This window comes from Xiphophorus hellerii, chromosome 10 (assembly GCF_003331165.1).
Source record: "Xiphophorus hellerii strain 12219 chromosome 10, Xiphophorus_hellerii-4.1, whole genome shotgun sequence".
NCBI classification, from domain to species: domain Eukaryota; kingdom Metazoa; phylum Chordata; class Actinopteri; order Cyprinodontiformes; family Poeciliidae; genus Xiphophorus; species Xiphophorus hellerii.
In genome coordinates, this window is record NC_045681.1 from 9,709,321 (window position 1) to 9,731,670 (window position 22,350).

A 22,350-nucleotide genomic window follows, 5' to 3' on the forward strand; every position below is an offset into this window, starting at 1 on the left:
AGTGTGTTCAGCCTTATGCACCTGGTACTATACACACACACACACACACACACACCCACACGCCCTCACACACACTACACTACAGTACAGGCAGCCTTAATGAATGGAAAGGACAAGTTGTGAACAAATAGATGACATTCCTATCAGCTCAGTTATGTAACAGAATTTGGGTTCGACACATCCGTATCGATAACTGAGCCAGACTTTAATCTAATATCATGCTTTAAGGGACGGCAGAGCCATCATCAAGCCTCCATTATTCCTCCCTTAGAAGCAAGGATGTTAAAATGCCACAGTCCTGCAGCAGCGATGCATCAATAGGACGACACCGGCCAGTAAACCACTCAAATCAACAGACGGGCTGCAGATTAATAGCATTTAAGTTGTTGTTGGGTTCACTTTTTCCATGCAAGTTAGCAAATTACAAACAAATCTAATGTTTATTGTTTAAATTTCAAAATTGAGATTTTTTAAAAATGTGGATTCATTAAGGCAAAGTTTATTTGTATTGCATGATTCAAGTTAAATTCTTAACAGGAAAAAATGCACTAAATATAAACAATATATAAAAGAAACGGAAAAACGTTTGAACATGTAGATAACTAAGATGAGAAAGATTAAATATTTTTTATCTTTATGGGAAGGCTGTGTTTAGAGTATCTTAAGCCTTGACATTTTCTGAACATTTCAAAATTTAGACAGTTTGCTCCAGAGCTGAGGAACATAGAAGCTAAATGTTGTTTCCTCCTTAGTTTTGGTTCTGGGAATACTGGGTCCAAAAGTCTCAGATGACCTGAGACATACAGACGGTTCAGAACAGATATTCAACTCTAAGATGGTTTTAATCCAAGAGCCTTCAGTAATTTATAGATTTTCCTGATAAATATCTGTTTATACAACATTTAAATGATCTAATCTACTGAAAAAAGCATTCACAAGTCTAACCATGTCCTAATTTATCAGGAAAGCCTTTAACCTGGCAGCAAATTAAATATGGGAATGGACTGATTTAATATTAGAATTTATTTAACCTTTATTTAATGTCTCTTTGAGATTAAAAATCTCTTTTTGAGGAGCGACTTGGCCCAGACCGCTAGCAACACACCGACAATTACAAATCAAAACTACAGAAATCAAAACCCAATTAAAATACAACATGGATAATAAAAGAAGAACAATAACAAAGAGCAAACACACCCATTGAAGAAAAAAGAAGACTGATGTGGTTACTCTTAATTTCAAAAATATAAGATTAGATAGGTTTCAAAAATATATTCCAATGGGTCATCAGTGCACATGTGTAAGAAATAAGGGGAGCATGTAGATACTGAAAAGATGTGTTCTCATAATGGAGCCCTGAGGATCCCCAAATGGGATTTATTCACTTAATTTATTAGTGCCAAATGACATAGGCTAGTTACTGTTTAATAAGGAAGATCTATAATATCTAGATTAGTCGGTATGTAATGAGATCTAGTAAAATTAAAACAGAAGTTTTGGATGCATCAAACATAAAACCATATGTCTTGATTTTTTTTACCGTCTCAGTTCTGTGGTTTAGTTTTCAACCTTACTCAAATTCACTTATTTTCCTACCAGTCTCTCAAACTTTGTGACACAAATCGCTCCATGGCTAAGAAATGATTACCTGCATTAAAAAATATCATAAAGCTGGTTACTCACATTACTGCCTGCTTACATTTGTTGCGTTAGCATGTTGACTTGGCTCAGGCTGCAGTGCATTAGGATCTGCTTTGACAGATTTGAATTACAGTCTCTGTACACTAATACTGCTGTATCATGAGAAAAAATATTCTAAAATACTTTATAGGGGATAAAAAGTTACAGATAGAATTTCAAAGACCTCTACATTACCAAATTGCCAACTCATGCACTTTATATCGTTGCTTATTTTTCACAATGGCGTTAAATTCAGAGTGGCTCACTGAGAAACCGTGGGGTTTTTTGTTGCGCTTTTCTCTCCTGTTTGACATTTGTCGCTTCATGAACAGCCTCGGCTTTTGTTTTCTTGACTTTCATCTTCCTCTTCTGATTTGTACGGATTTAGTGGCTGACGCTTGAGCAGAAGTGTGCAGTTAATATCACCTGAAAGCATTGCTCCACTAGCTTTTATGTTCAGATTAGTAGTAGATATGGAGATTTCATGTTTTTTCCTCCATATTAATACTATTCAACATAAACAATAAAACATTTATCTTTCCTTAGACTCTTAAGACATCTTTTCAGCAAACCACAGTAAAAATATTTGGAACTTTTATTCATCATTGACTCTGATTTGTAGTACATCTTTATCCAAAACTGAAATTTTCATTTGGAATAAACTACTGCACTGCTGCTAAATTAATTTAAAATGAGCCAGAATCTGAGCAACTGCTAAATGTTTTATCAGAGGTTTCAGAGCAAAATAAGCACTTACTGCTATGTCTGCAGACAGCACAGCTTTAGGCTCAGTAAGAGTTTCAGCTTAAATGTCTTTGATCACTGATGTTTGTGGGCTTGTTAGATGAAATATGCCATGTTAGCTAACATTTCTATTCAAGATAAGTCCAAATAGGCTATCAGTAGGGGAGTGTACATTGCAAAAACACAAAATCTTTCCAAGTATTTTTGGACATGTCATAAGTGAAATAATCTGCTAATAGAACTAATCCCTTTTTTAATCAATATTGACTTAAAACCAGCTGAAAATTTACTTGTAAGTTAATTTTGCCTTGTTTTAGGTGACATTTGAACTTGAAACAGGACAGAAAAACCTTGGTAGGGTTTGGTGTTTTTGCAGTGTAATGCATGCAGGCCCCCAGCCCTCCAAAAGACAAACTTTCCTTCTTCTGCACTTTTTTCTCTGTCTCCGTTGTTTTCTCATCCTAACCTTCTTCCACTAATTTTATGCTCTCTTTACATTTTCGCTGCCACTCTGTCGTTATATCTCTCTGTCTTTTGTCCCTTTTATCTCCCGCCCTGTTGTTAACACCCCCAGCTGTGCTCAGACCCCTGCATGAGGCTAACGCTCATAGTGGATTGGCTGTAGCTGCGTGCATGAGGAGCACTGGGGGCCCAATCAAACGCAGGCAGGAACAGGAAATGGAACGGGACACGGGAAACGCCCATCCACAGGGGCCTAGCAGGTACCACAACTGTCCCTCACCCCCCACACACCTTATGTGTCTGCAGCGGTGCCTGAATAAAAATCCCCGTTTCCTCAGCTCAAACCGACCCTCTGTGTATCTCAACTTGTTGTTGGGTGTTCTCCATTAGTTCTGGCTGGCCTGTGTTGTTGTGACCCCCACCCAAACGCCTCCAGCTGTTTTTGTGTCTGAATGTGTGTTCTCAAGCACACATTTGTTACTTTACAGAGGAACTTCTTGTCCCCTTTGTGTATTTGTTGCAATGCAGTAAAAGCTTTGCTGCTTTGCTGTGTTTTTCCGTTGAGAATGAAAACTGAGTCGGTGTTGCTCTCTGCGTCTCTGTGCTTCACTGCTTCTTCTGCATTGTTGTTTGTGTGCGCCACCAAAGCTTCCCTCTGCTGTTTCAGCGCTGCTGACCCGTCCTTCTCTGAACTGTAAAGCCACAGGCTGTCACTGTGCTTCTGTCCCGCAGCTGCAGTCAAACATCCTGTGCTGTGGTTTGTTTTCTTGATCTTAGATGCTGAATGTGTTTCAGTAATTCAGTCTGGTCGTTTCTCAATATGTTAGTCTGAGAGGTGAACAAAATGTTATCAAATATACTGTATGTCAGTTGATCATCTATGAAATTAAAAGCATTCAAAGTAGAGATTATATTTGCTCATAGAGTTAAAAAAACACATGCAATTAGGAAAAAGTTTTTTTTGCCAAATTACCACAAATATAATTTAGAAGGACATTTTCAGATTCTGAGCTATCCATCCTTTTTTGATCATTTGCATCCAGAGTCCAAATCATACTTTTAACATCTTACAGTGTTCCTGATTAATATTTCTTTAGGCTTTCTAAGTTTTTCTTTGGACTTTAGCTGCTTTTTTGGTCATTTTAATCCAGTATCTGATCTTATTCCTGTGAATGTTAACTTATTTGTTAGGCCACTGATTCTCTCATATTTTTATAAATAATTATTTTATCCAACAACATTTAACATATAGTAATAATTCTTTCTGTGAGCTGTCATTAATTGTTTATAGCAGAAGCAGATCCCAGAATCATCTGTTTACGATCAGCATGGATAAAAATGCATTTATTACTAAAACAGCAGCAAAGTGTAGAAGATTGTTACCTTCATCTCGTAACAAGTTGCCAACATTTCCAATTCAGGCACGTTCTGAAACAAACACTGGAGGCTGTAAAGGATATAACCAAGTGACTTGCTGTACCTCTTCTATCCTTCCTTTAATCTTCTGAAAGTTTTGCTCTTTCTTGCTCTCTACATAAACTGGGGAAGTCTTGATATCTGACTGAGCCTGAAAATAGATAAATGCTGAGATTTCTTCACTTAGTAGCAGTCTGCACTAAAGAGTGGTTTTCACAAGGCAAACTAATAGCCTCTTGTACAGTAGTATATGGTGCATTCACTTCGAAAGTGAATATCAAAAAATTCCAGCTCCCAGCCAAGTTTTCTACTGATTAAGGAGAAAATTGGCAGAAAATATACTGTAGCATTTTCAAGATAAAATAATTTTTAAAATAGTGTAATTGTAACATTTAGCCACAGTAGATGCACTGCAGAACTGCCGTTGTTTGCCAAAGACAGAGAAATTTTTCAATAATATATATATATTTTTTGCCAGTGCTTTATTTTTTTCTCTATTCTTTGGGATTGGATAACAACAGATATGAAATCAAACGTTGACCATCCCTGATGATGCTTTTGTCAATAACATATAAAGCACAGGACTTTTCCAGGATTCAAACTTACCTTCGCTCAAGTAAATTCCAGTTTGCTAGTTTTAATTCTGAAAACATAAATATTTAATAGAATTAAAACCATCAAAGTAGCTGCTCGCATAAAGAGCTGACAAGTGAGTTAGCTACTTCTGAGTCTGCATGCGTCTACAATGAACTTTACCTCCGCCTTCTTTTACATTCAGTCGCTTTTTCTGAAGCTAATCGAGCCGTGGTGCAGTACTACAAAAATAGTTTCCCTAAGGGTGCTCATGAAAATGTATTAGGCATCTTCCTTTGCTCTGAGCCAAATTAACTTTCTGTAATCACATCGGTGGAAATAAAGCCTGGATGTGCTAACTTGTTAATATTGATTTTAGTCTGCATTTCATTACAGCTCTGTTTAGACCGTAGTGAACTTTCGGGAAAAAAAAGTGACTCCATCTGTTACCAGTGGAACTGGAGGGAAGGAGTAGGTGGAAGTAAAGCTCTCAGCACTCAGCCTTTTTTATTACCTTCCTCCTCTCCTCTATTGATCAACATAAGCCTCTGATTTATAGCTTGCTGCTGCTGAGCCTTCTTCGTAATTACAAGGGCTTGAAAAGCGACATGAGAGTTAATGTGGAGGATGGGGGCGCTCATGCTCTCGCTCTCGTAGACACATAGGCTATGTGACACCAAACTAAAATAATCACATTTACGGACTTGCTTTTCACACATACTCTAACGCACTCGATGCAAGGATAAAACCTTTCTCTGCACAATCGCTAATGTTCAACTCTTTACAAACATTTCCTTGGTCTTTACTTGCTTTTGAGCATATTTCAACCTCACAGTTTTGTGAGTAATTTAGGCATAAAGAGGCTCTTAAACTTGTTGATGGGCATTTATTTCACATATTTGAACAGCAGACACAGATAAAAATCAATATTGAGCCAAAATCACTGACATTTATATTCTTTACATACCTAATGCTTAAGTAACATCTAGAAAGATGTACCAAAAATCCTTAAATTGACTCAAATGTCCCTGTTTTGTCTCAAAGGACTAATCAGATTGTCACTTAACTTACAGGTTATCTGCAACCATTTCCTGCAGTAGGTTACTTCAGCTTTCAACGGCTTTTAAACATCATGCATAAATAAACCAGAACTTAACTCCTTGTTGGCAAAAACAAGGTTTAGCTGGAAATGAATAAAATTAAAAATGCAGTCACTCAGACTACTTTAATCCTCTCCATAAATTAATTAACTACTTAATAAAAGAGTTGATTACTTTGCAGTAAAATTAAAAATATATATAAATGGCATAAAGCTCATATGAATCCAGTATGTAAAAATTAATGAATGTACAGTATGAACAAGAAATGAATCAGTGTGTTTGCACTAGGCAGGAGCTCAATTTATTTTCCCATAACTTTCATTAGAAATACATTGTATTTAAATGTAGCACAAGACTAAATACAATTATTTTAATTTGTATGTCTAAAACAGAAAGCAAACCTTATATTCATTGGTTTTATGATTTGCACAAAAAAAAAAGAGAACGAAATTCACAAAATTCGGGAGTAGTTTCAAGCGAATAGAAAAGAAATCATCTGTTAATCAGATAATCTTCAGCTTGATCAGCCCCGGCATAAACTCAAAAATTCAGTTTTTTTCCAATCAGTGAACGCAGCATACGCCACCAGGTTGTCATGACAACAGCACTTTTTAGTGGGAAAGAAAAGTCAAATTGTGTTTTTCCACTAAAGACGTTCCAGCTCCCATTACTGGACAATAAGCACGGAGAGTGTTTTTAATTTGAAGCCTGTTCCAAATTAAACTATGATCATTAACAAAGATTACAAAGTGTGACAGAGAAAATGGTATTTCAGTATTTTTTTGGCTTTAAAGCAAAAATTACTTGATTAGGGCTGAAGCGATTAATCTGACGATTGATTCGTCAGATCAGTCATGACGAATCCATTATTGAAATAATCATCGACATGTTTAGTAAGTGATTAATTGTTAACTGGAGTATACAAGCTCAGAAAAACAATATATTCAGAGCAGTATCTAAGCCAAAACAGTGTTTTTTTTTTTTTTTGCACATTTAAGACGAAAACATCTTTGTCTGAAAATTGATTTGACCCAAAACTCCTCAAGCGGCATAGTTTCAGCTTCACATAAATAAAATATTTATGTTCTTACTTAAAAAAGGATTTAAATGATTTGTTTAGTTTAATTTTTTAATGTATATCTAGTGTTGTATAAAAAAGGCTTAAGTGGTTTAATGAAAAATCTGTAGACTGTCAATTGATTAATCCTTTAATTATCAGAATAATCAGTAGATTAATCGCTAACTAAAATTCACTATCAGGCAGGAGGATTGGGCAGAAAATGAGCAAAAAAGCAGCCGAAGTAAAGAGAAAAACTTTGAAAAAACCTTCATAACTCCTGGAGAAGTATTGATTAACGCCGCTGTAAAGATCTACACGCCTGGAAGTAATGCATGAAGAAATTATAGGTACTGTAAAAATCTGGCAGGGTGTTGAAGATCAAATGCTTTAAACATCAGTGAAAGCAAATCAATAAAGTAATAATATATGGTGGTCCAAAGTTTAGAGCAGCAGAAGCTTCGTTAATTATCATGTTGGTATATGTAGATTTGTGCTTTAAGACCTTTAATAAAGTGGAATCTGCTGTTAGGGTTTCTCTGAACACACTGATCCGTCATAAACAGCACGGCTCATTGCAGCAGGCGGCATCATCACCGTGTGTTTGGTTCTGTAAGTGTGTGTTTGTGCTTGTTTACCCCGCTGTTGTGACCTTCCCTCGATGCAGTAACTCACCTGACGTCAAAGCTGCTCGTTTTTTCTGTTTTTTTTTTTTTTGTCCTCCTCCTCCTGCTCTGAGTTGTCTGACCCTCCCCTCTCTTGTGTGCTCCAGTGAACAGTCTGGCTCGATCCAAGTACTGCTGACACCCAATCAGGAGGAGGAAGAGGATGAGTCGACGAGCAGCAGGGCCGGTCCTCAGGGTCAGAACCCGCCCCCGCCTCCTCCGCCTTACCGCCCCGCTCCCCCTCGACCCACGCTCACCCTCAGCATCAGTCACCCCTGCAGCCCGTCCGTTCAGGGTGAGGAGGAGGAGGGCAGGTGCGCTGGTGAGGAAGGTGAGGATGGGAGTGAGGGGACGGGGGTGAGGCTGTGCGAGTTACTGCAGGCCGGGGGAGTGAGTGTCCGACCCCTGGGGAAGCACTTAGCCATCTCTCTACCCTCACTTCCTCTTCGTCTCTGGGATACACACACCGCACACGCCTCACACTCCACACACAACCCCCCGTCGCCCCCTCCGGAAACTTATGGGCAGAGGAAACCCCTCACCCCGCTCTGGCAGCCGCCCAGCCCACATTGCCCCGACGGAGGGTGGCAGCAGCACGCGGTCCTCGCCGATGGAAGCACTCGTCACTGGTCCTCCTGGAGCCTGGACCGCCCAGACGCCGTGGTTACACCATATGACACGCCCCCGGACCGGTGCTTTCCCATCAGGCCTCAGAACCCCGGTCAGAGCTGCAGCTACAGTTGTCAGTCTTCTCCAGGGCACTACAGCTCCCAGCATGCCCCGGGGCAGCACAGCGATCTCTGCTGTGACCGTGAAGAGGCTGAGCTGTCCGAGCTGGACTCCCTTTACCAGGCCAGTCTGCAGGCTGGACGATCAGGTACACACACCTCCCCCCGCTCCCCCCCACACACACACCTGCAGACACATTGTGGTTTCATACATTTACTCAGAAGTTGGTAGAGAAGCCAAATATTGTACTCAAGTAAGAGTAGCAATACTTCAACATATTTTTACTCAAGTAAAAAGGAGCCACCCAACAAATTACTCAATTAAGAGTAAAAATGTATTTGGCAGAGATGGGTTGTAATTAGTTATCATTTTACTTTGACTTGAGTAATATTATTATAAAGTATTGCTACTTTTACTTGAGTAAAATTTCTGGATACTCTACCCACTGAATAATGAAGAGCAAGTTTAATTTGACCAAATATTTATCAGACACACAACTGCAGTTTTTGTTAAAGTTTTATAAGTTTTATATTGAAAGAAATTGATTTAGAAAAATTATTATTTTGCCTGATTTTGCTATTATTATTCAAATAATTTTCAGTTCGATCTTTTAAATACCAAAATTTCCAAGTAAGTTTATATTTTGGTCCGTCTGATGATGTGTTTTTGAAATATTAAACAATTGATGTTTTCATCAGTGACTCAGTATTTTGGTAATCTTTTCACCAAATACCTTTTCACTCTTACTTGAGTCATTTCTTGAATGGGTACTTTTACTTTTACTTGAGTAAAAATATGTTAAAGTATCGCTACTCTTATTGTTACTGTTACTGCTACTCTTACTCGTATTGTTTAAAAACTTTATTTTTGGAGGTGACAGTTTGAGTTAGATGAAAAGTAGACGAACAAATAATGGCTCTGACCTGAAAAATATAGAAAATTTGTGGTATGTGTAAAAAAAACAACAAATATTTTACTTCTTCTCCACTTAGTCTACTTTAAAGAGTTTTCAAATATCCAGCCGGAATTACTGCAGGACGTTGCTGATGACTGTAAAAAGTGTATGATGTAACCTGCTAATAGATAGTTTATATAACTATTAGTGACTGTATGCATATGTGAGGCGATGTGCATAAGTTTTAGTAATTAATTTGTGACAATCTGCATTAAATTTAAGAACCTATTTATTGTTTCAAATTTTACTGAAGTTGTGCGTTATCATTCTACCACCTGAAGGAAAAAAAAAAATACTTCAACTGCATTTTAAAATCCCCAAATGAATATGACAATGACGGCAGCCACTAATGTTTTATTTATGCTTCCCCCCTCTTTTTTTTTATTTTAATTTTTTTACAAATGTGTCATCTTCAGACATAGAAATGTAAATAAGTGTCGTGACCTACAAAAAAATCATGAATCACAATCTTGAACAGTATAGTTTTTAACATCTAGTAGTAAACTGTGAGGCTTTTGCACAGACCTCTGTGGATCTGAGTTGGGTCATGCACAGCTTGTTCATCTGTGCACACATTTCTGAGTGGAAAAATTAAGAAAGGGTTTATCCTCACTTCAAAACTTTACTGTGAAAAATGAAAACCAGGGCCATGCCTCATGTTGCGGTTTTGCATTTACTTCCTAGAAACCTTTTCTCTCAAAAAAATTCAGAAAACATACCACTAACATTTTGCTGCGACCTTTATTAATGTAAGCATGGCTGGAATATCAGTAGAAGACTTCATGTTGCATGAGTGAATATATAATTAAATAAAACCTGGATCTAATTATAGAACCTCTTTAACTTGGTGGTGTTTTAAGACTTCAGTTTAAATTGTGAGGATTTTGGCCTCATTAAAGTCAAAGCTTTAATGTTGGTAGGAATTATTAAGGGATCGCATATCAATGGTTTTTGCAGACTACATATTTATCGACTGACCTCTGTAGAAATATTGAGCACATATTTTTTTAAACACTTTGTTTATGCTTTAAAAACAGAAAAAAAATGTGTATATTTGAGTTATAAAAAGTGGAATATTTCCATGAAAAAATGTATAGGAAGGCTGCTCTCTAAATGATATTAACATATTCATGTTGAAACTTTGAGACTAGTTCAGATTTTTTCAGGGTTGCCTTCATTGATTTGATTCACTTCTGATCCAGGAGCTGAACATTTCAAGCTTTGTGAACTGGCACAGATTACAGGAACCATCTGATATGTGATATTCTTGTCATAAAATAAATTCCACTGTGCATCTGGCCACAACTGATAAGATTTAAAAAAACAAAACAACAAAACAGTGGCAAAAGCTCCCAGGATGGAAATGTCTGTTCTGTGCTGCCTTGGTCTGAGCATTTTTTTGCGTATAGTGACTCACTTTGGGCAGTGACTCATATTCGACACTGACAGATGGAGTTAAATTTTTGAACATAATTAGGTTTAAAATGGATGGGCTGTATGCTAAACTCTTCATTTTCTATCGCACTATTTAACTAATCTAAAGTTACAGTTTCTTTCTGATAAAAATTAAAGAACTTTTAATGACTTTCTCTTAGCTAAGTGGCTTCATTTTCCCAGTTTCCTATCAGAGCAAGATGAGGGAAAAAAACACAGTGGTAACCATGTAATTATGGCTGGTGGAATACTTTACATTTCCTACAGTAAGTCTTTCTAAGAATGCACAAAATGTTAAAGATAACTTCATTTTGTTTTAAATAAGAATATAAACATTTTATTGCCTAACAAACAACATTTGAACTGGGTGAAGCTTAAACTTCTTGTCACTTGAGTAGTTTTGGGTAAAACATTTAATTACAAAGGAGTTTTCATCCTCAATGCAAAATGTAAATATATTTCTACAGTTTTGGCTCAATTACTGCTCTGAGTATGTTTTTTTTTTTCTACAAATAGCCTTTTTTGAGTCTGTATTCTCCAACTAATGAGTAACCGATCACTAAATTAGTCGATGATTATTTCAGTAATGAATTGATCACAATTAGTCGTTTCATCTGCATGTTTGCAGGCTGCAGCCCATCTGAGAGGCTGATATCCAGGATGGGAGGGCAGACGCGCTCCAAGACCCCCAACGCAGACATGGAGAGGAGTGTGTACGGGGCGGACAGCACCAGCACCCCCACCTACCTCAACAAGGCAACACCTGCTTAATGATTTTTTTGTTTTTTTGCAGAATCTCGTCACGTGTTCACGGGTCATCAGTCAGAGACGATAAGGGACGTTTTGTCTCCCTCTCCTTCTTTGCAGCCAGTGATGTTGCGGGATTCACATTTGGGGGCGGAGCCTGACGATGGGGAGAACCAGAGGCGAATCGGACGCAGCCTGAGCGGCACGGTACTGACCTCCCGCCGCAGCCGCCTCACTACAACCCGCAGCTTTGTGAGTAGGGTTTCCAGTGCTCTGCTGCCTCCTTGTGGCCTTGTTCTTAACTGCATCTGCCTGATGTCCCGTGGTCACGTTTCACGCATTGCTTGTCCCTGTGCTTTTCTCCCCCCTTCACTGTCTGTCTCATTTCTTCCTGTTCTCCTGTTTCCAATCTGTCCCCCTGCTCTCTGCGTCTCCTCTGTCTCTCTCTAAGGTGAAGCAGGCTGATGTCAGTGCCTCCCCTTGCTTACTTCCTCTCTTCTGAGTCCCTATTGCTATTCCACTACCATCACTTCCTCCATCCTCATAACCAACACCTCTTTATCACCACTTCCCTTCACTGCTTCACAGGTAAACTTTGCTTCTTTAGAGCAGCTTACTGCTCATGTTTTGGCTCTGCTGCTTTGTGTGCCACATAAATTAGAAGTGAGCGACTTAAATGATTCATGTGAGAGTAACCAAATAAGGGCCATTTGTTAGATCCCAGATTGAATTTGTTTCATGGCTTTGGGCATTCTAGACTAATCCGGCACTAAAGCAGCATAGTTTTAATTTGCACTTATTATGACTTTATCATGGGAATGTTCTCTAATTTCCTTCGACTGTCAGGTGCTAAATAGATTATTTTGGTCTTTGGGAGAGACTAAGAAGTGTTTTTTTTTTAAGTTCAACAGAACAAATATTATTTCTTGTAAGAATAGGAAGACAAAATCTACAAATACACTGCTTTTGTAAACCCAGAAACAATAAAACATCTGGATCCATTTGAATATTGTTGAATATTTAATCAACTCAAAAAGTGAAGTTCTTGTAATACATGCACAGTGATGGATTACGAGTGGTTAAGATTTTTATGGTTTTCAGCTGAGAATACCTAACATTACCACATAAGACCAAAAGAAAAATGGATTTTAAGACAGAAATCTTTTGTTATACCCTTCACACTCATGAGGAAAGCTGCTGACAGGATAGTTGCCCAGCATACTGTCTTTGTCTCCATCCATAACAAAATGTAACTCACAAAAGGTCAGTGCTAAAAACAAAACTAGCTCTTCACAGAGTTCAAGGTTTCCCCCGAAAACTTGCTAAGCCCAGTGATTGGATGCTAGTTCAGTCATACATCCAGTGGTCCGTCGTGTTTTTGAGTTAAAAAATGTTTAAAGTTGACAGGAAATTTGAAAATATCACTTGATAATTATGTGTTATTGGAAGATTTGAAGATTAATACCTGAACACTAACAATAAAGACTTTAAAAATGCAAACATTTTAAAAAGACTTAAATAAATAAGCAATGCTAAGCCTGGCGGGGACACAGGTAAAGCCTGGTGGCCCGCCAGGCTTACAATACACTGGGGGAAACCCTGGAGTGCTATGCTCAAACTTATCAATGGAAAATTACGCTGGAAGGGAAAACTGTTAGAAAAATAACAAAATAGACAAAGCACACATTTGTATGCATGTGTGTGTGTGAATAACCATGAACACACACACTTTAAAAAGTAAGGACACTTCGACGTGACCAGAAGCATTCACATATAACTGTTTGAAACTCCACAAGTCAAATTAAAATGAAAGCAGGACAGAAGACATGAGTAAAACATAAAAATAAAACTAATGTAAACAACATGTTGAAATAAAAATATGAATAAAATCCATTTGAAGAACCTCTGAGAGCATCAATGTCACTTCAGTTTATTCATTTCAACAGCAGCAGTAAGAACTGTTTTCAGCTTCACATCATGTTATAATGTTATTCCTTCATCAAAGACATACCTGAAGTGTTGCTTTCGTTCTTTCATGCTTGAGAAATCCTTTGGTCTCCATGGCAACCATTCAGCTGTGCAAAACGCCTGGTTGGACCTAGCTCCGCCTCCAAGCTGCAGTGTCCAAGCTTCCGCTTTACAGAGCAGCCCTCCCCCACTCAGCTCCTTCAGACTAGCCAGTAGCAATTAGCGAACTGCACATCTGCTGAGCTCATTATACCAGCTACTTCTTAGTGAAATCCTAGTAAAACATTGTTAAAGGGTTAATAGAGGAGCAATGTTATAATAACTTCCTAAAGGTGTAATTTCCCAAAAAGCAGGAGTTTTTAAAGAGACAGATGCCCAATTTCAAGACGTTAAATTACGGAGTCCAATGTCTTTTAAGTCTTATTGATATATGTAGCATTTTTACAACAACTGAAGGTTGTTAGTAGTTGATAGTGCTATATAAAGTGATACTATGTGGCTGGAAAACACATAATACTGCCCATTTACGATGACTTGTCCTACATTTAGGGACTAAAAATTTCTGACTGAAGGGAAGAAGCTGAAAATAATCTTTTAAGACAGAGAAGACTATCTGCTGTACCTGGCTAATATAAAGAGGTGCAACTGATTGTTGGGTTTCTCCAATCTGCTGAAGGGCATCTTCTTAAGATCCAACAGTACAAAATGTTTCCATTTTTCAAATGGTATTAGCATTTTGATCAGGAGTTTTCTCCTCCAAGGTATCGTTTATTTCCCTAACCTGTAGTTCTTCCTGTCCAGGAGCTGTCGGGCAGCACTGGGAGTTTCTGGCTGTGTCTGACGGGGGTCAAGCTGTCCTCGGACCAGAGCCCCGCCCTGTTTCACTGATATCCGCCCCCGCCTTCCTCTGAAACCTCACCACGGCGCAGCGGTGTCGAGGTCCCAGGTGGCGTCACCTCGACTGACCTAGGATCGGCTCAAGACCATCGTCTCAACGGCCGTCCTGCTCCAGCACCTTCTCCTTCGAAACAAACACATGCACGCACACATCTGCACTGACGTCGAGCCTCCCTCCGCGCCTGAAGCTCCCCACTTTACTTGCCTTCCCTCCCTACTTACTCTGTCTATGCAGTCACTCTGACCCCTTAAACTACAACCTCCCTTTCTTTCCCAGGACTATTTCTCGTCTCCCTGCGGGGTTTTTTAGGAGGATTCTCGCTGTCCGACTCGGACAAACTCGTCCTCCGCCCCAACAGGACCTTTCAGCTCAATGGGAGACTCTAACAAAGTAGCCACGCCTCTTCCTCTTTCTTCATGGGCATTTTCCCGTCGGACGCACATGTAGCTGAACTGACAGCCATATTTTTGCTCTCGTTTTCTTGCTGGGTTTCCTTGAGGTTTTTGTTTTCCCTCCAGAGACTGAACTCTGATAACTAAACGTGTACAGAAAAACACATGTATGAAACCTGTATGTTAATTAATAAGACCTTATGGAATGTTGATAATTAACAAATATTGATAAACTAAAAGTGGTACTTCCTCATGTCTGCATTTCAAATAGCAGTGGAGTGCACTTCACAAGTGTCTAGCTGGAGTTTCCGCCCCTAAAATACTCCCAAAACTCCTCCGTTTCCCTCACCCAAAAAGAAACTGCTTGCTGACTTAATGACGGCTCTCCCGCTTATACTGGGAGATTTAACGAGAAAAGCACTTCCTGTTACTTTGGTCTTTGCTTTCTTTTGCTTTTCTTTGTTCTGAAAGGGAAGCAGTAGCACCACAACCGAGGAGAGTCGAGAAAGGAAGACAAGAGAGAGAAAGAGAGGAATATAGGTTAGGAAACCTGCCTCTTACAGGCTTTTTATCAATGAACGCGGATGATTCAAGTGCACTTTGCAGGGAAGAAGTGCACATTTAATCGAAGGCTGATGGGGAGAGAGAGAGAAGTCCTTTTGGTTTTGTTTTACTTCAAGGCCTCAGGTGAACTTCAGTGGCACTTATAAATTCCCACTTTTATGATTTCTGACGCTGGTTTCGAGACCCAGATGGGAGCAAAAACGGCACATCTTCAGCCTGATACAGTAAACGTGTCTGATAGAGTATGCTTTATATGATAAATATGTATTAGAGGTATATTTTCAGCCAGTGAGCTATCTTCTTCAGAGATGTCAACCATTACTCTGTGGTGTGAACATTGAAATCCTTTCCCTCACAAATGAGTAGCATTCTGACATGTGTAGTCAGTTTATTATATACTTTATCATATATATATATATATATATATATATATATATATATATATATATATATATATATATATATATATATATATATATATATATATACATACACACAACTGGCCAATGTAAAGTTTTGCAAGAATTTCCTGACATTGATTGATCGTTGTAACAAAAACCAAAGGTTGGCACTTAGCTTGTTGTGTTTCATTGTTCATTTAGGTTGTTGTTGATTGTTATTTTTATTTGGGTTGTGATGTGGGAGAATGTAGCCAATTGTAGCGCATGAGTCCGCTATGCAAATCAACCTTCCCTCACAGTCCTGTCAAGAGACAGTCAGGAAGTAGACCCACCCGCCCACAAGGGGGCGCTCACACGGACAAAGACGACGATTAGGAGAACTCGTGTTTTAATGCTGCTGGTGATCTTTGTTGTTCCGCGTCGACATGCTAACGTGCTAGCTGATGGGATGCAACGAGTGGACAGAGGAGATGAAAGCGAATGAATGTAAACTGACATGTGTGTTTTTGAGTGACGGCTGGAGGCAGAAGAAGAGTGGACAGCCGCTGGAGGTGGGTTTTTACGTGGGTATATGTAGACTGAGCGTGTGTCAGTGTTGATCGGGGAAAGAGGGATCCTGTATTTTTGCAATAAAGTTATTACCAATGCCCTCCCGTAGGGGGCGTAACCACCGTAAAGTGTCATCATTATTTAAAAAATGTTGGAGAAACAAAATAGGGCTACAATTATAGTTAATCAGATAAAAAAAATCACATTCTACAGATTTTTCAGTTAACAACCTCAGCCTTTTTATACATTATTAGAAATCCATTAAAACAGGAGTGTTGAGCTCATTTTGATTTTGGGTCAGATCGGGATCATGAGCGTCCGCAAAGTGCTGGAGGTGGAAGAATGTATTGATAAAACTACCCAATAATAAACTGATAGAATATCAATGCATTCCATGTGGATTTCTTGAAATTAAATAATGTTGAAAATCTTTACACATTGATTTAATTTGGCAGTATACAAATAAAAATTGCTTTGATTTCAAACAATAAAATAATATTCAAGTACACAACTATCTTAACAGTGTTATTTATGTGTCCTCCCAGAGTCTAGAGGGCCACATAAAAGCTTGTGGCGGGCCAGATTTGGCCCCCGGACCTTGAGTTTGACAATGGCATTAAAAGATGCAGATAAACAAGTGATTCAATTCCTTTTTTAAATATGTTTTCCAGATGTAAGTTGGCTTGAATCAATGCAATTTAACTAAAAACTGAGGCAGAAACATTTATTTCCTACACATCCTACTGTAATTTATAACCTCCATTTATTTATGTGCTATATTTAAGTTAATTATATGTACTTATGCTGCGTTCAGGTCGCCTCCGAAGTAAGAGTTTCAAACTGGGAATGACGGATCACGGCTGAGTTGCGTTTTCTGCCTGTAAGATAACAGCTGAATTTGTTTATAGTAATGCAAACCGATTATAATATATTTGTTTTTTATATTTTCAATTGCAGGTGTCAATCCAGGAAAACTAAATGCTAAAAATGTGTAAGAAGGTGCTTTTAAAATGTGTGCTCTTGGTTTTTTCCTCTAGGAGATTAGTTTGTCCTGCTTGAATTGGACAGGATATGTTACAATATGAAGGTTTTTCGATGATTTATTCTGGTCTCATTCCAAAAACTGAAATAACTAAAAACCAATGAACATTTCAATTATACTTTATCAGATTGAAAACAAAATGTACAGTTTGGTTTCAAGAAACGCTACAGGAAAAGAAAGCAAAAATATCAGATATTTGCTTATCCAGTCTGATAATCCTAATATTATCAATTAATCTACCCTGGTATTTTTCAGAAGCAGGATTTAGAAAAATCCAAAGAGATTTGTCAAAATCGATTATGTTGTTAGAGGGTCAACAGAAAATCATAAAAACAAGCAGGCAGGCATGCGGAAACCATGGAAACTCCTCAGTGAACTGAGATCTTAACCAGATACATCTGCGCTTTGAGGCGACAAAGAAAACCTTAGTGGTGAAGAGGAACTGCAGGCATTTTTAGGTGTGAAATTAAGTCTTAGTTTGATGACTTTCAGTTCAAGATTGTGGGTGTTTTCAGCATGCTTTTATTGATTATCTTCACTTATTGGGAATTATCTAAAAAGAAAATCTTTTGTATAATTCAAATGATTTGCAGAAAAACTTTTTTTTTTTACCTCCATCACTTCCAGCTGTAACGTGCTGCAGCTCGTTCTGACAAAAGAAGCTCCAGCAAAAACAGATAATGCAGAAAAAGTATAGAACCAGTAAGACAGGGAAACACAATGAAAACAATCCAGTGCCAGAATGGGAAATGGACAAATGGATGAGTGTTTCCCCCAATCCGTCTCTGAAGACAGAACTGAGTCATAAAAGCATATTTCATGCATATTTCATTGAGTTCTCAGTAGCAACACGTTTAAAAATGTTCCACCAGATTTAAATGATTGCATCGTGTAATAGAAAATTAAATTTTTAGCCTTAATTTCATCTTTGATGGAAATGCTGAACGCCTGACCAGGCAATTGTCTTAAAGGACTGACGTGTGGAATGTAGTTTGTGCTCTTGTTTGACCCTGCATGAGTAACTAACAAAGAAGAATTAGAAGTTTCCTGAAATCCTTATCGGCTCTCTTCCCTGTCATAAAATCGTCCCCTCCAGGAGGTGAGGGATAGTTCATGAGGTGGGGATAAGGATTGTCTTGTGGTCCATCTGGCAGTAGAGTGAAGATCAGACTTTGGGTGCAGACTTATGCAGACTTTGGGTGCAGTCCTATGTTATGCTATGACTGCATAACTATGTGATGTGGGTTCAGGGCTCTTCTCCTGACTGCGTTCAGCGAGACGGGTCTTCAAACCCTTTTGCTGAATCTTTCTCTTATTATTGAAACAGATTCTCATTCCTTGATAAAAAATTCTATAACAATCGTTAATCGATTTTGCAGAACCAGTTGGGGATCTAATCGTTGGAAGCGAGTGTGCTGGACCTACAGCCCAATCACTCCTGAGGAACGGGTAAGGGAACCACTGATCTATATAACTTACTTGAATTATTACCCTGACTTTCAATGCTCATTTCTAGAACTTGCTTGAGTCATTTTTGGAAATTATTGAGTGATTTCCAAACTTGCCGTGTACCTGCCTAGTGGTTTTATGCTTCTTTCCTGGAAATCACAGGATAATCTCCTGAAAGCACTTCCTCAGAACCTGTAAGAAAAACTAAATACTTTACAGAATTCGCATTTTACTTTCCAAATTGTATACAGTACTTTCCCAGAACCTACAAGGTATTTTCTGAAATGTACAGTTCTTTCTTTGAAATTATGTGACATCTTTTTGGAAAATTTAAGGTTTACTTTTTTTCTACTACTCAGAGTACTTTCAGAAAATTCATTCATTCATTCATTGTTCATTTAGGTTGTTGTTATTTTTATTTGGGTTGTGGATGTGGGGGAATGTACCCAATTGTAACGCAAGAGTCCGTTACGCAAATTAACCTTATAGGTTACTTTCTGAAGCTCATGAGATACACTCTTAAAACAGATGTGTTAAAAACAATACTTGATGTGTTAAATTTTAACACATGCGCCGAATCAGCTCAGGGACAACACATGTTGTGTCTTTATTGACACAACTAGTGTGTATGTCGTTTTAACAGAACTGTTTTGTCATTGAAATCAACACAAACGTGTTAAAATGTGTTTTCATAGATTAGGTCAAATAAAAGTGGACATTTTCATATGAGAATATAAAGATGCATACCTTTATTAAAATTAAATACATGTTACAACAATAAGTTTTGCGACAGCTACAATATATAGTTCATATGTACAAGTAAAATTCAAATCATCAATTAGTTCACCAGTTAACATGTTTTTATCTTCTAAGTCAAGCTAACAAAATATACCCATTTTCTAAAGTTTTTCAACACCACAGATTTTAAAATCCGTACTGCCTGTATTATATATTTTTTGTAACATTCTGTGAACAGGTACAAAAAACACATGGCTACAAAAATCATAAAAGAGCTGATGAAAAATAACATTCAAATGTTCTGCAGTCGAATGGCAACATGCATTTACAGTCCAGCAGTCGTCAACCAAAGTACAAGATATTGTGTCTTTGAAAGCTTTGTCTCTATGTTTTGGACAATTGAACATTTTACTTGCCAGCTTCAGGTAATCAGTTCCAGTACGTGTGCTTTTCTTTGTATGGAGAACAGTTGATTGTAAATATATAGAGTTGTGGTGGAGATGACCAACAAGTAGAGTTTGAAAAGCTTGTCCATAGCATCCATGAGACCAGATGTGGAGGGATGGTGACTTCGTTGTTCTTGGTATCGGTGTCATACTGTCAATGAACTCAGGTCACAGATGTAGATCAGCTGGGGATGATGACTAGCAGAGCAATGCTAATCTTGTACCAGGCTTAGAGACAAAAGACCAGAAAAATAACAAAACAAATTTGTTAGTGAAATGATACTAACAAATTGATAAAAATACAATTTGTTAAAGATAAATACCTACCACCACAAAATCCAGAAGGTATGTTATTGTGGTGTTGGCACTAAGATGACTTGCACCAGCAGTAGATCTGTCAACAACACAAGCGTGTTACAAGTCTCAAAAATAGCAGAACTCTAGAAATCTGTACTTTATGCTGTGGGCCATTATAAATACAAATCATTCACCTTTTTATATAATAATCAATTTACCTTCCTATTACTGGCTGATATATTAAAGATTTTCCATCACAAAAAACTTTCCTCTAATGCAGGTAAACATGTTTTTTTTTTCTTCCAACAAAAGTATCTTTGTAAACTTTTCTCCCGTTTTAACATTAGGACCTGAAAATATTTTTTTAATTTACCACTAGATGTCAGCAGTGAAAAACTGGCATGTGCATCATGCAGTGCAGGGAATCTCTGGCTTTAATTCGCAGAGCCATCAAACACATTGACTGTTCCCAAACATATTCTCAGAAACACACAGCGAGGCTTTGCAGAAACCCAGACAGCCTTTTGTTGTCTCACTTTGTCGTCTAAGTTGAAGAGACAATCAAAAGTTTGTAGAGCTTTTGTTAAGACAGCAGAAGACAGACATCCTTGCAGAGCAGAGCGAAGAAATAGGGATGAATCAATAACCATTAACTTTCACATACACACACCTCTCTCTCTGTCTCTGTCTCTGGTGCACGGGGAACACGTTTGATGCTTCTTTTATGTGCATGTAGGTGTGACTGTGTGTGTTTCGGCTGTCCAGGTGGCCCGAAATGGCTTTCTTGATGTCCAGTTCACTCATTTAAATTGCCCCTAAACTGGTCCAGCTGCAGTAGCATGGCCCTTGTTAAAATGCATGGTGTACACCCATCCTGCGAGCGCTGGCGACAGTGACATCACCTCAGCGGATTGCAGGAGATTCCTGCAGAATGACTGAGAGCCTTAAATACGACGGCACTGCAGAAATTATCATGGAGATTCACAGAGTGTGTGTGCAACATGCAGAGGATTTCTGCTGGACAATGCAGTAATATAGTTGACCAGTTAATGAACGTGGCGTTTTAAACGTGTGTGGAGATTAAAGAAGATGGAAACACTCACTGTTTGAATGAGATGAGGTGTTTCTAATTAAAATCCCAATAATGGAATTATAACCATATCTCATTAAACGGTAGTTGCAAAGAGAAATCTTTTTTCCTGAACATGTCCTTGGGCTACAGCAACACATTTGAATGACCCTCTGTGAGACCTGTCAGTTTATTTCAGCTGAATAGAGCTGTACCAATTTCCCCAAGCACATTTAAGCAAAACTTAACAGCGCTTTTAGACTCGGAACAAAAGTATTTCTAAAAGAAACGGCAGATGGAAAACCAGCCGTGACCAGTTTAAAAGCAAAAAGTAGACAAAAGGGAAATACCTTGGCCATCTGCTCAGCATAGACCCAATGCATCAGAAATACTGAAGCTTAATTCAGTTCATCTCTGTTTTATATTCTGTTACATATGAATTAACATGGAAGTTTCTGAAAATAAATTAAAAATTACTCAAAGAAATAATCTCCTTTTAACAGAAAGGAAAAAGAAAAAAGTAGTTCCATACTAACTTATAAACCACAAACAATATAACACGTTTACATTACATTGATTCATTGCATAGAGGCATATGCTAAATGCTAATTTTGATGGTTTACAGCAAATAAAACCCAAAAACTCAGTTTCTAAGAACATTACATAAGAAAATACTGAAGATTCTATGTAGCGTATATATCAGGTGTGTTTGTTGGCCAGTTAATGTCATGATTCATGAACTTTTCTATGCTTAGTTTGTTCCTTATTTTGACATTTATTTCCATGTAGATACTTTAATTGCAAATCATGGGTGTCTCTTTCACACAGACATTTTGTTTGACTTTTATTTTTGACTGAACAGGATTGCTGGTCGCTTGTTCCCTTTGCCTTTTTGTACCGTTGCAGTTTTGCTGTCTGCAGCCGGACGTTTGGTACCGACCTTGTATCAATTTGTAACCACCAAGGGGACGTCTC

General features: G+C 38.1%; 1 protein-coding gene across 8 annotated transcripts in view; it reads left to right on the plus strand.

The window, feature by feature from the left end:
- Nucleotides 1-16,456, plus strand: part of usp54b (ubiquitin specific peptidase 54b) — a 75,003-nt gene extending 58,547 nt beyond the window's left edge. For 5 of the 8 annotated variants that reach the window (XM_032574192.1, XM_032574191.1, XM_032574193.1 and 2 more), the window contains 5 exons: nt 2,999-3,146; nt 7,805-8,574; nt 11,444-11,571; nt 11,683-11,814; nt 14,332-16,456. In XM_032574192.1, the coding sequence (XP_032430083.1) occupies nt 2,999-3,146; nt 7,805-8,574; nt 11,444-11,571; nt 11,683-11,814; nt 14,332-14,418 (1,265 nt within the window). In that variant the 3' untranslated portion in view covers nt 14,419-16,456. Of the gene's footprint in view, nt 1-2,998; nt 3,147-7,804; nt 8,575-11,443; nt 11,572-11,682; nt 11,815-12,013; nt 12,151-14,331 lie in introns of all 8 variants that reach the window. The other 3 variants (XR_004340751.1, XR_004340750.1, XM_032574195.1) reach the window with 3 other exon arrangements.
- The last annotated feature ends 5,894 nt before the right edge of the window (nt 16,457-22,350 follow it).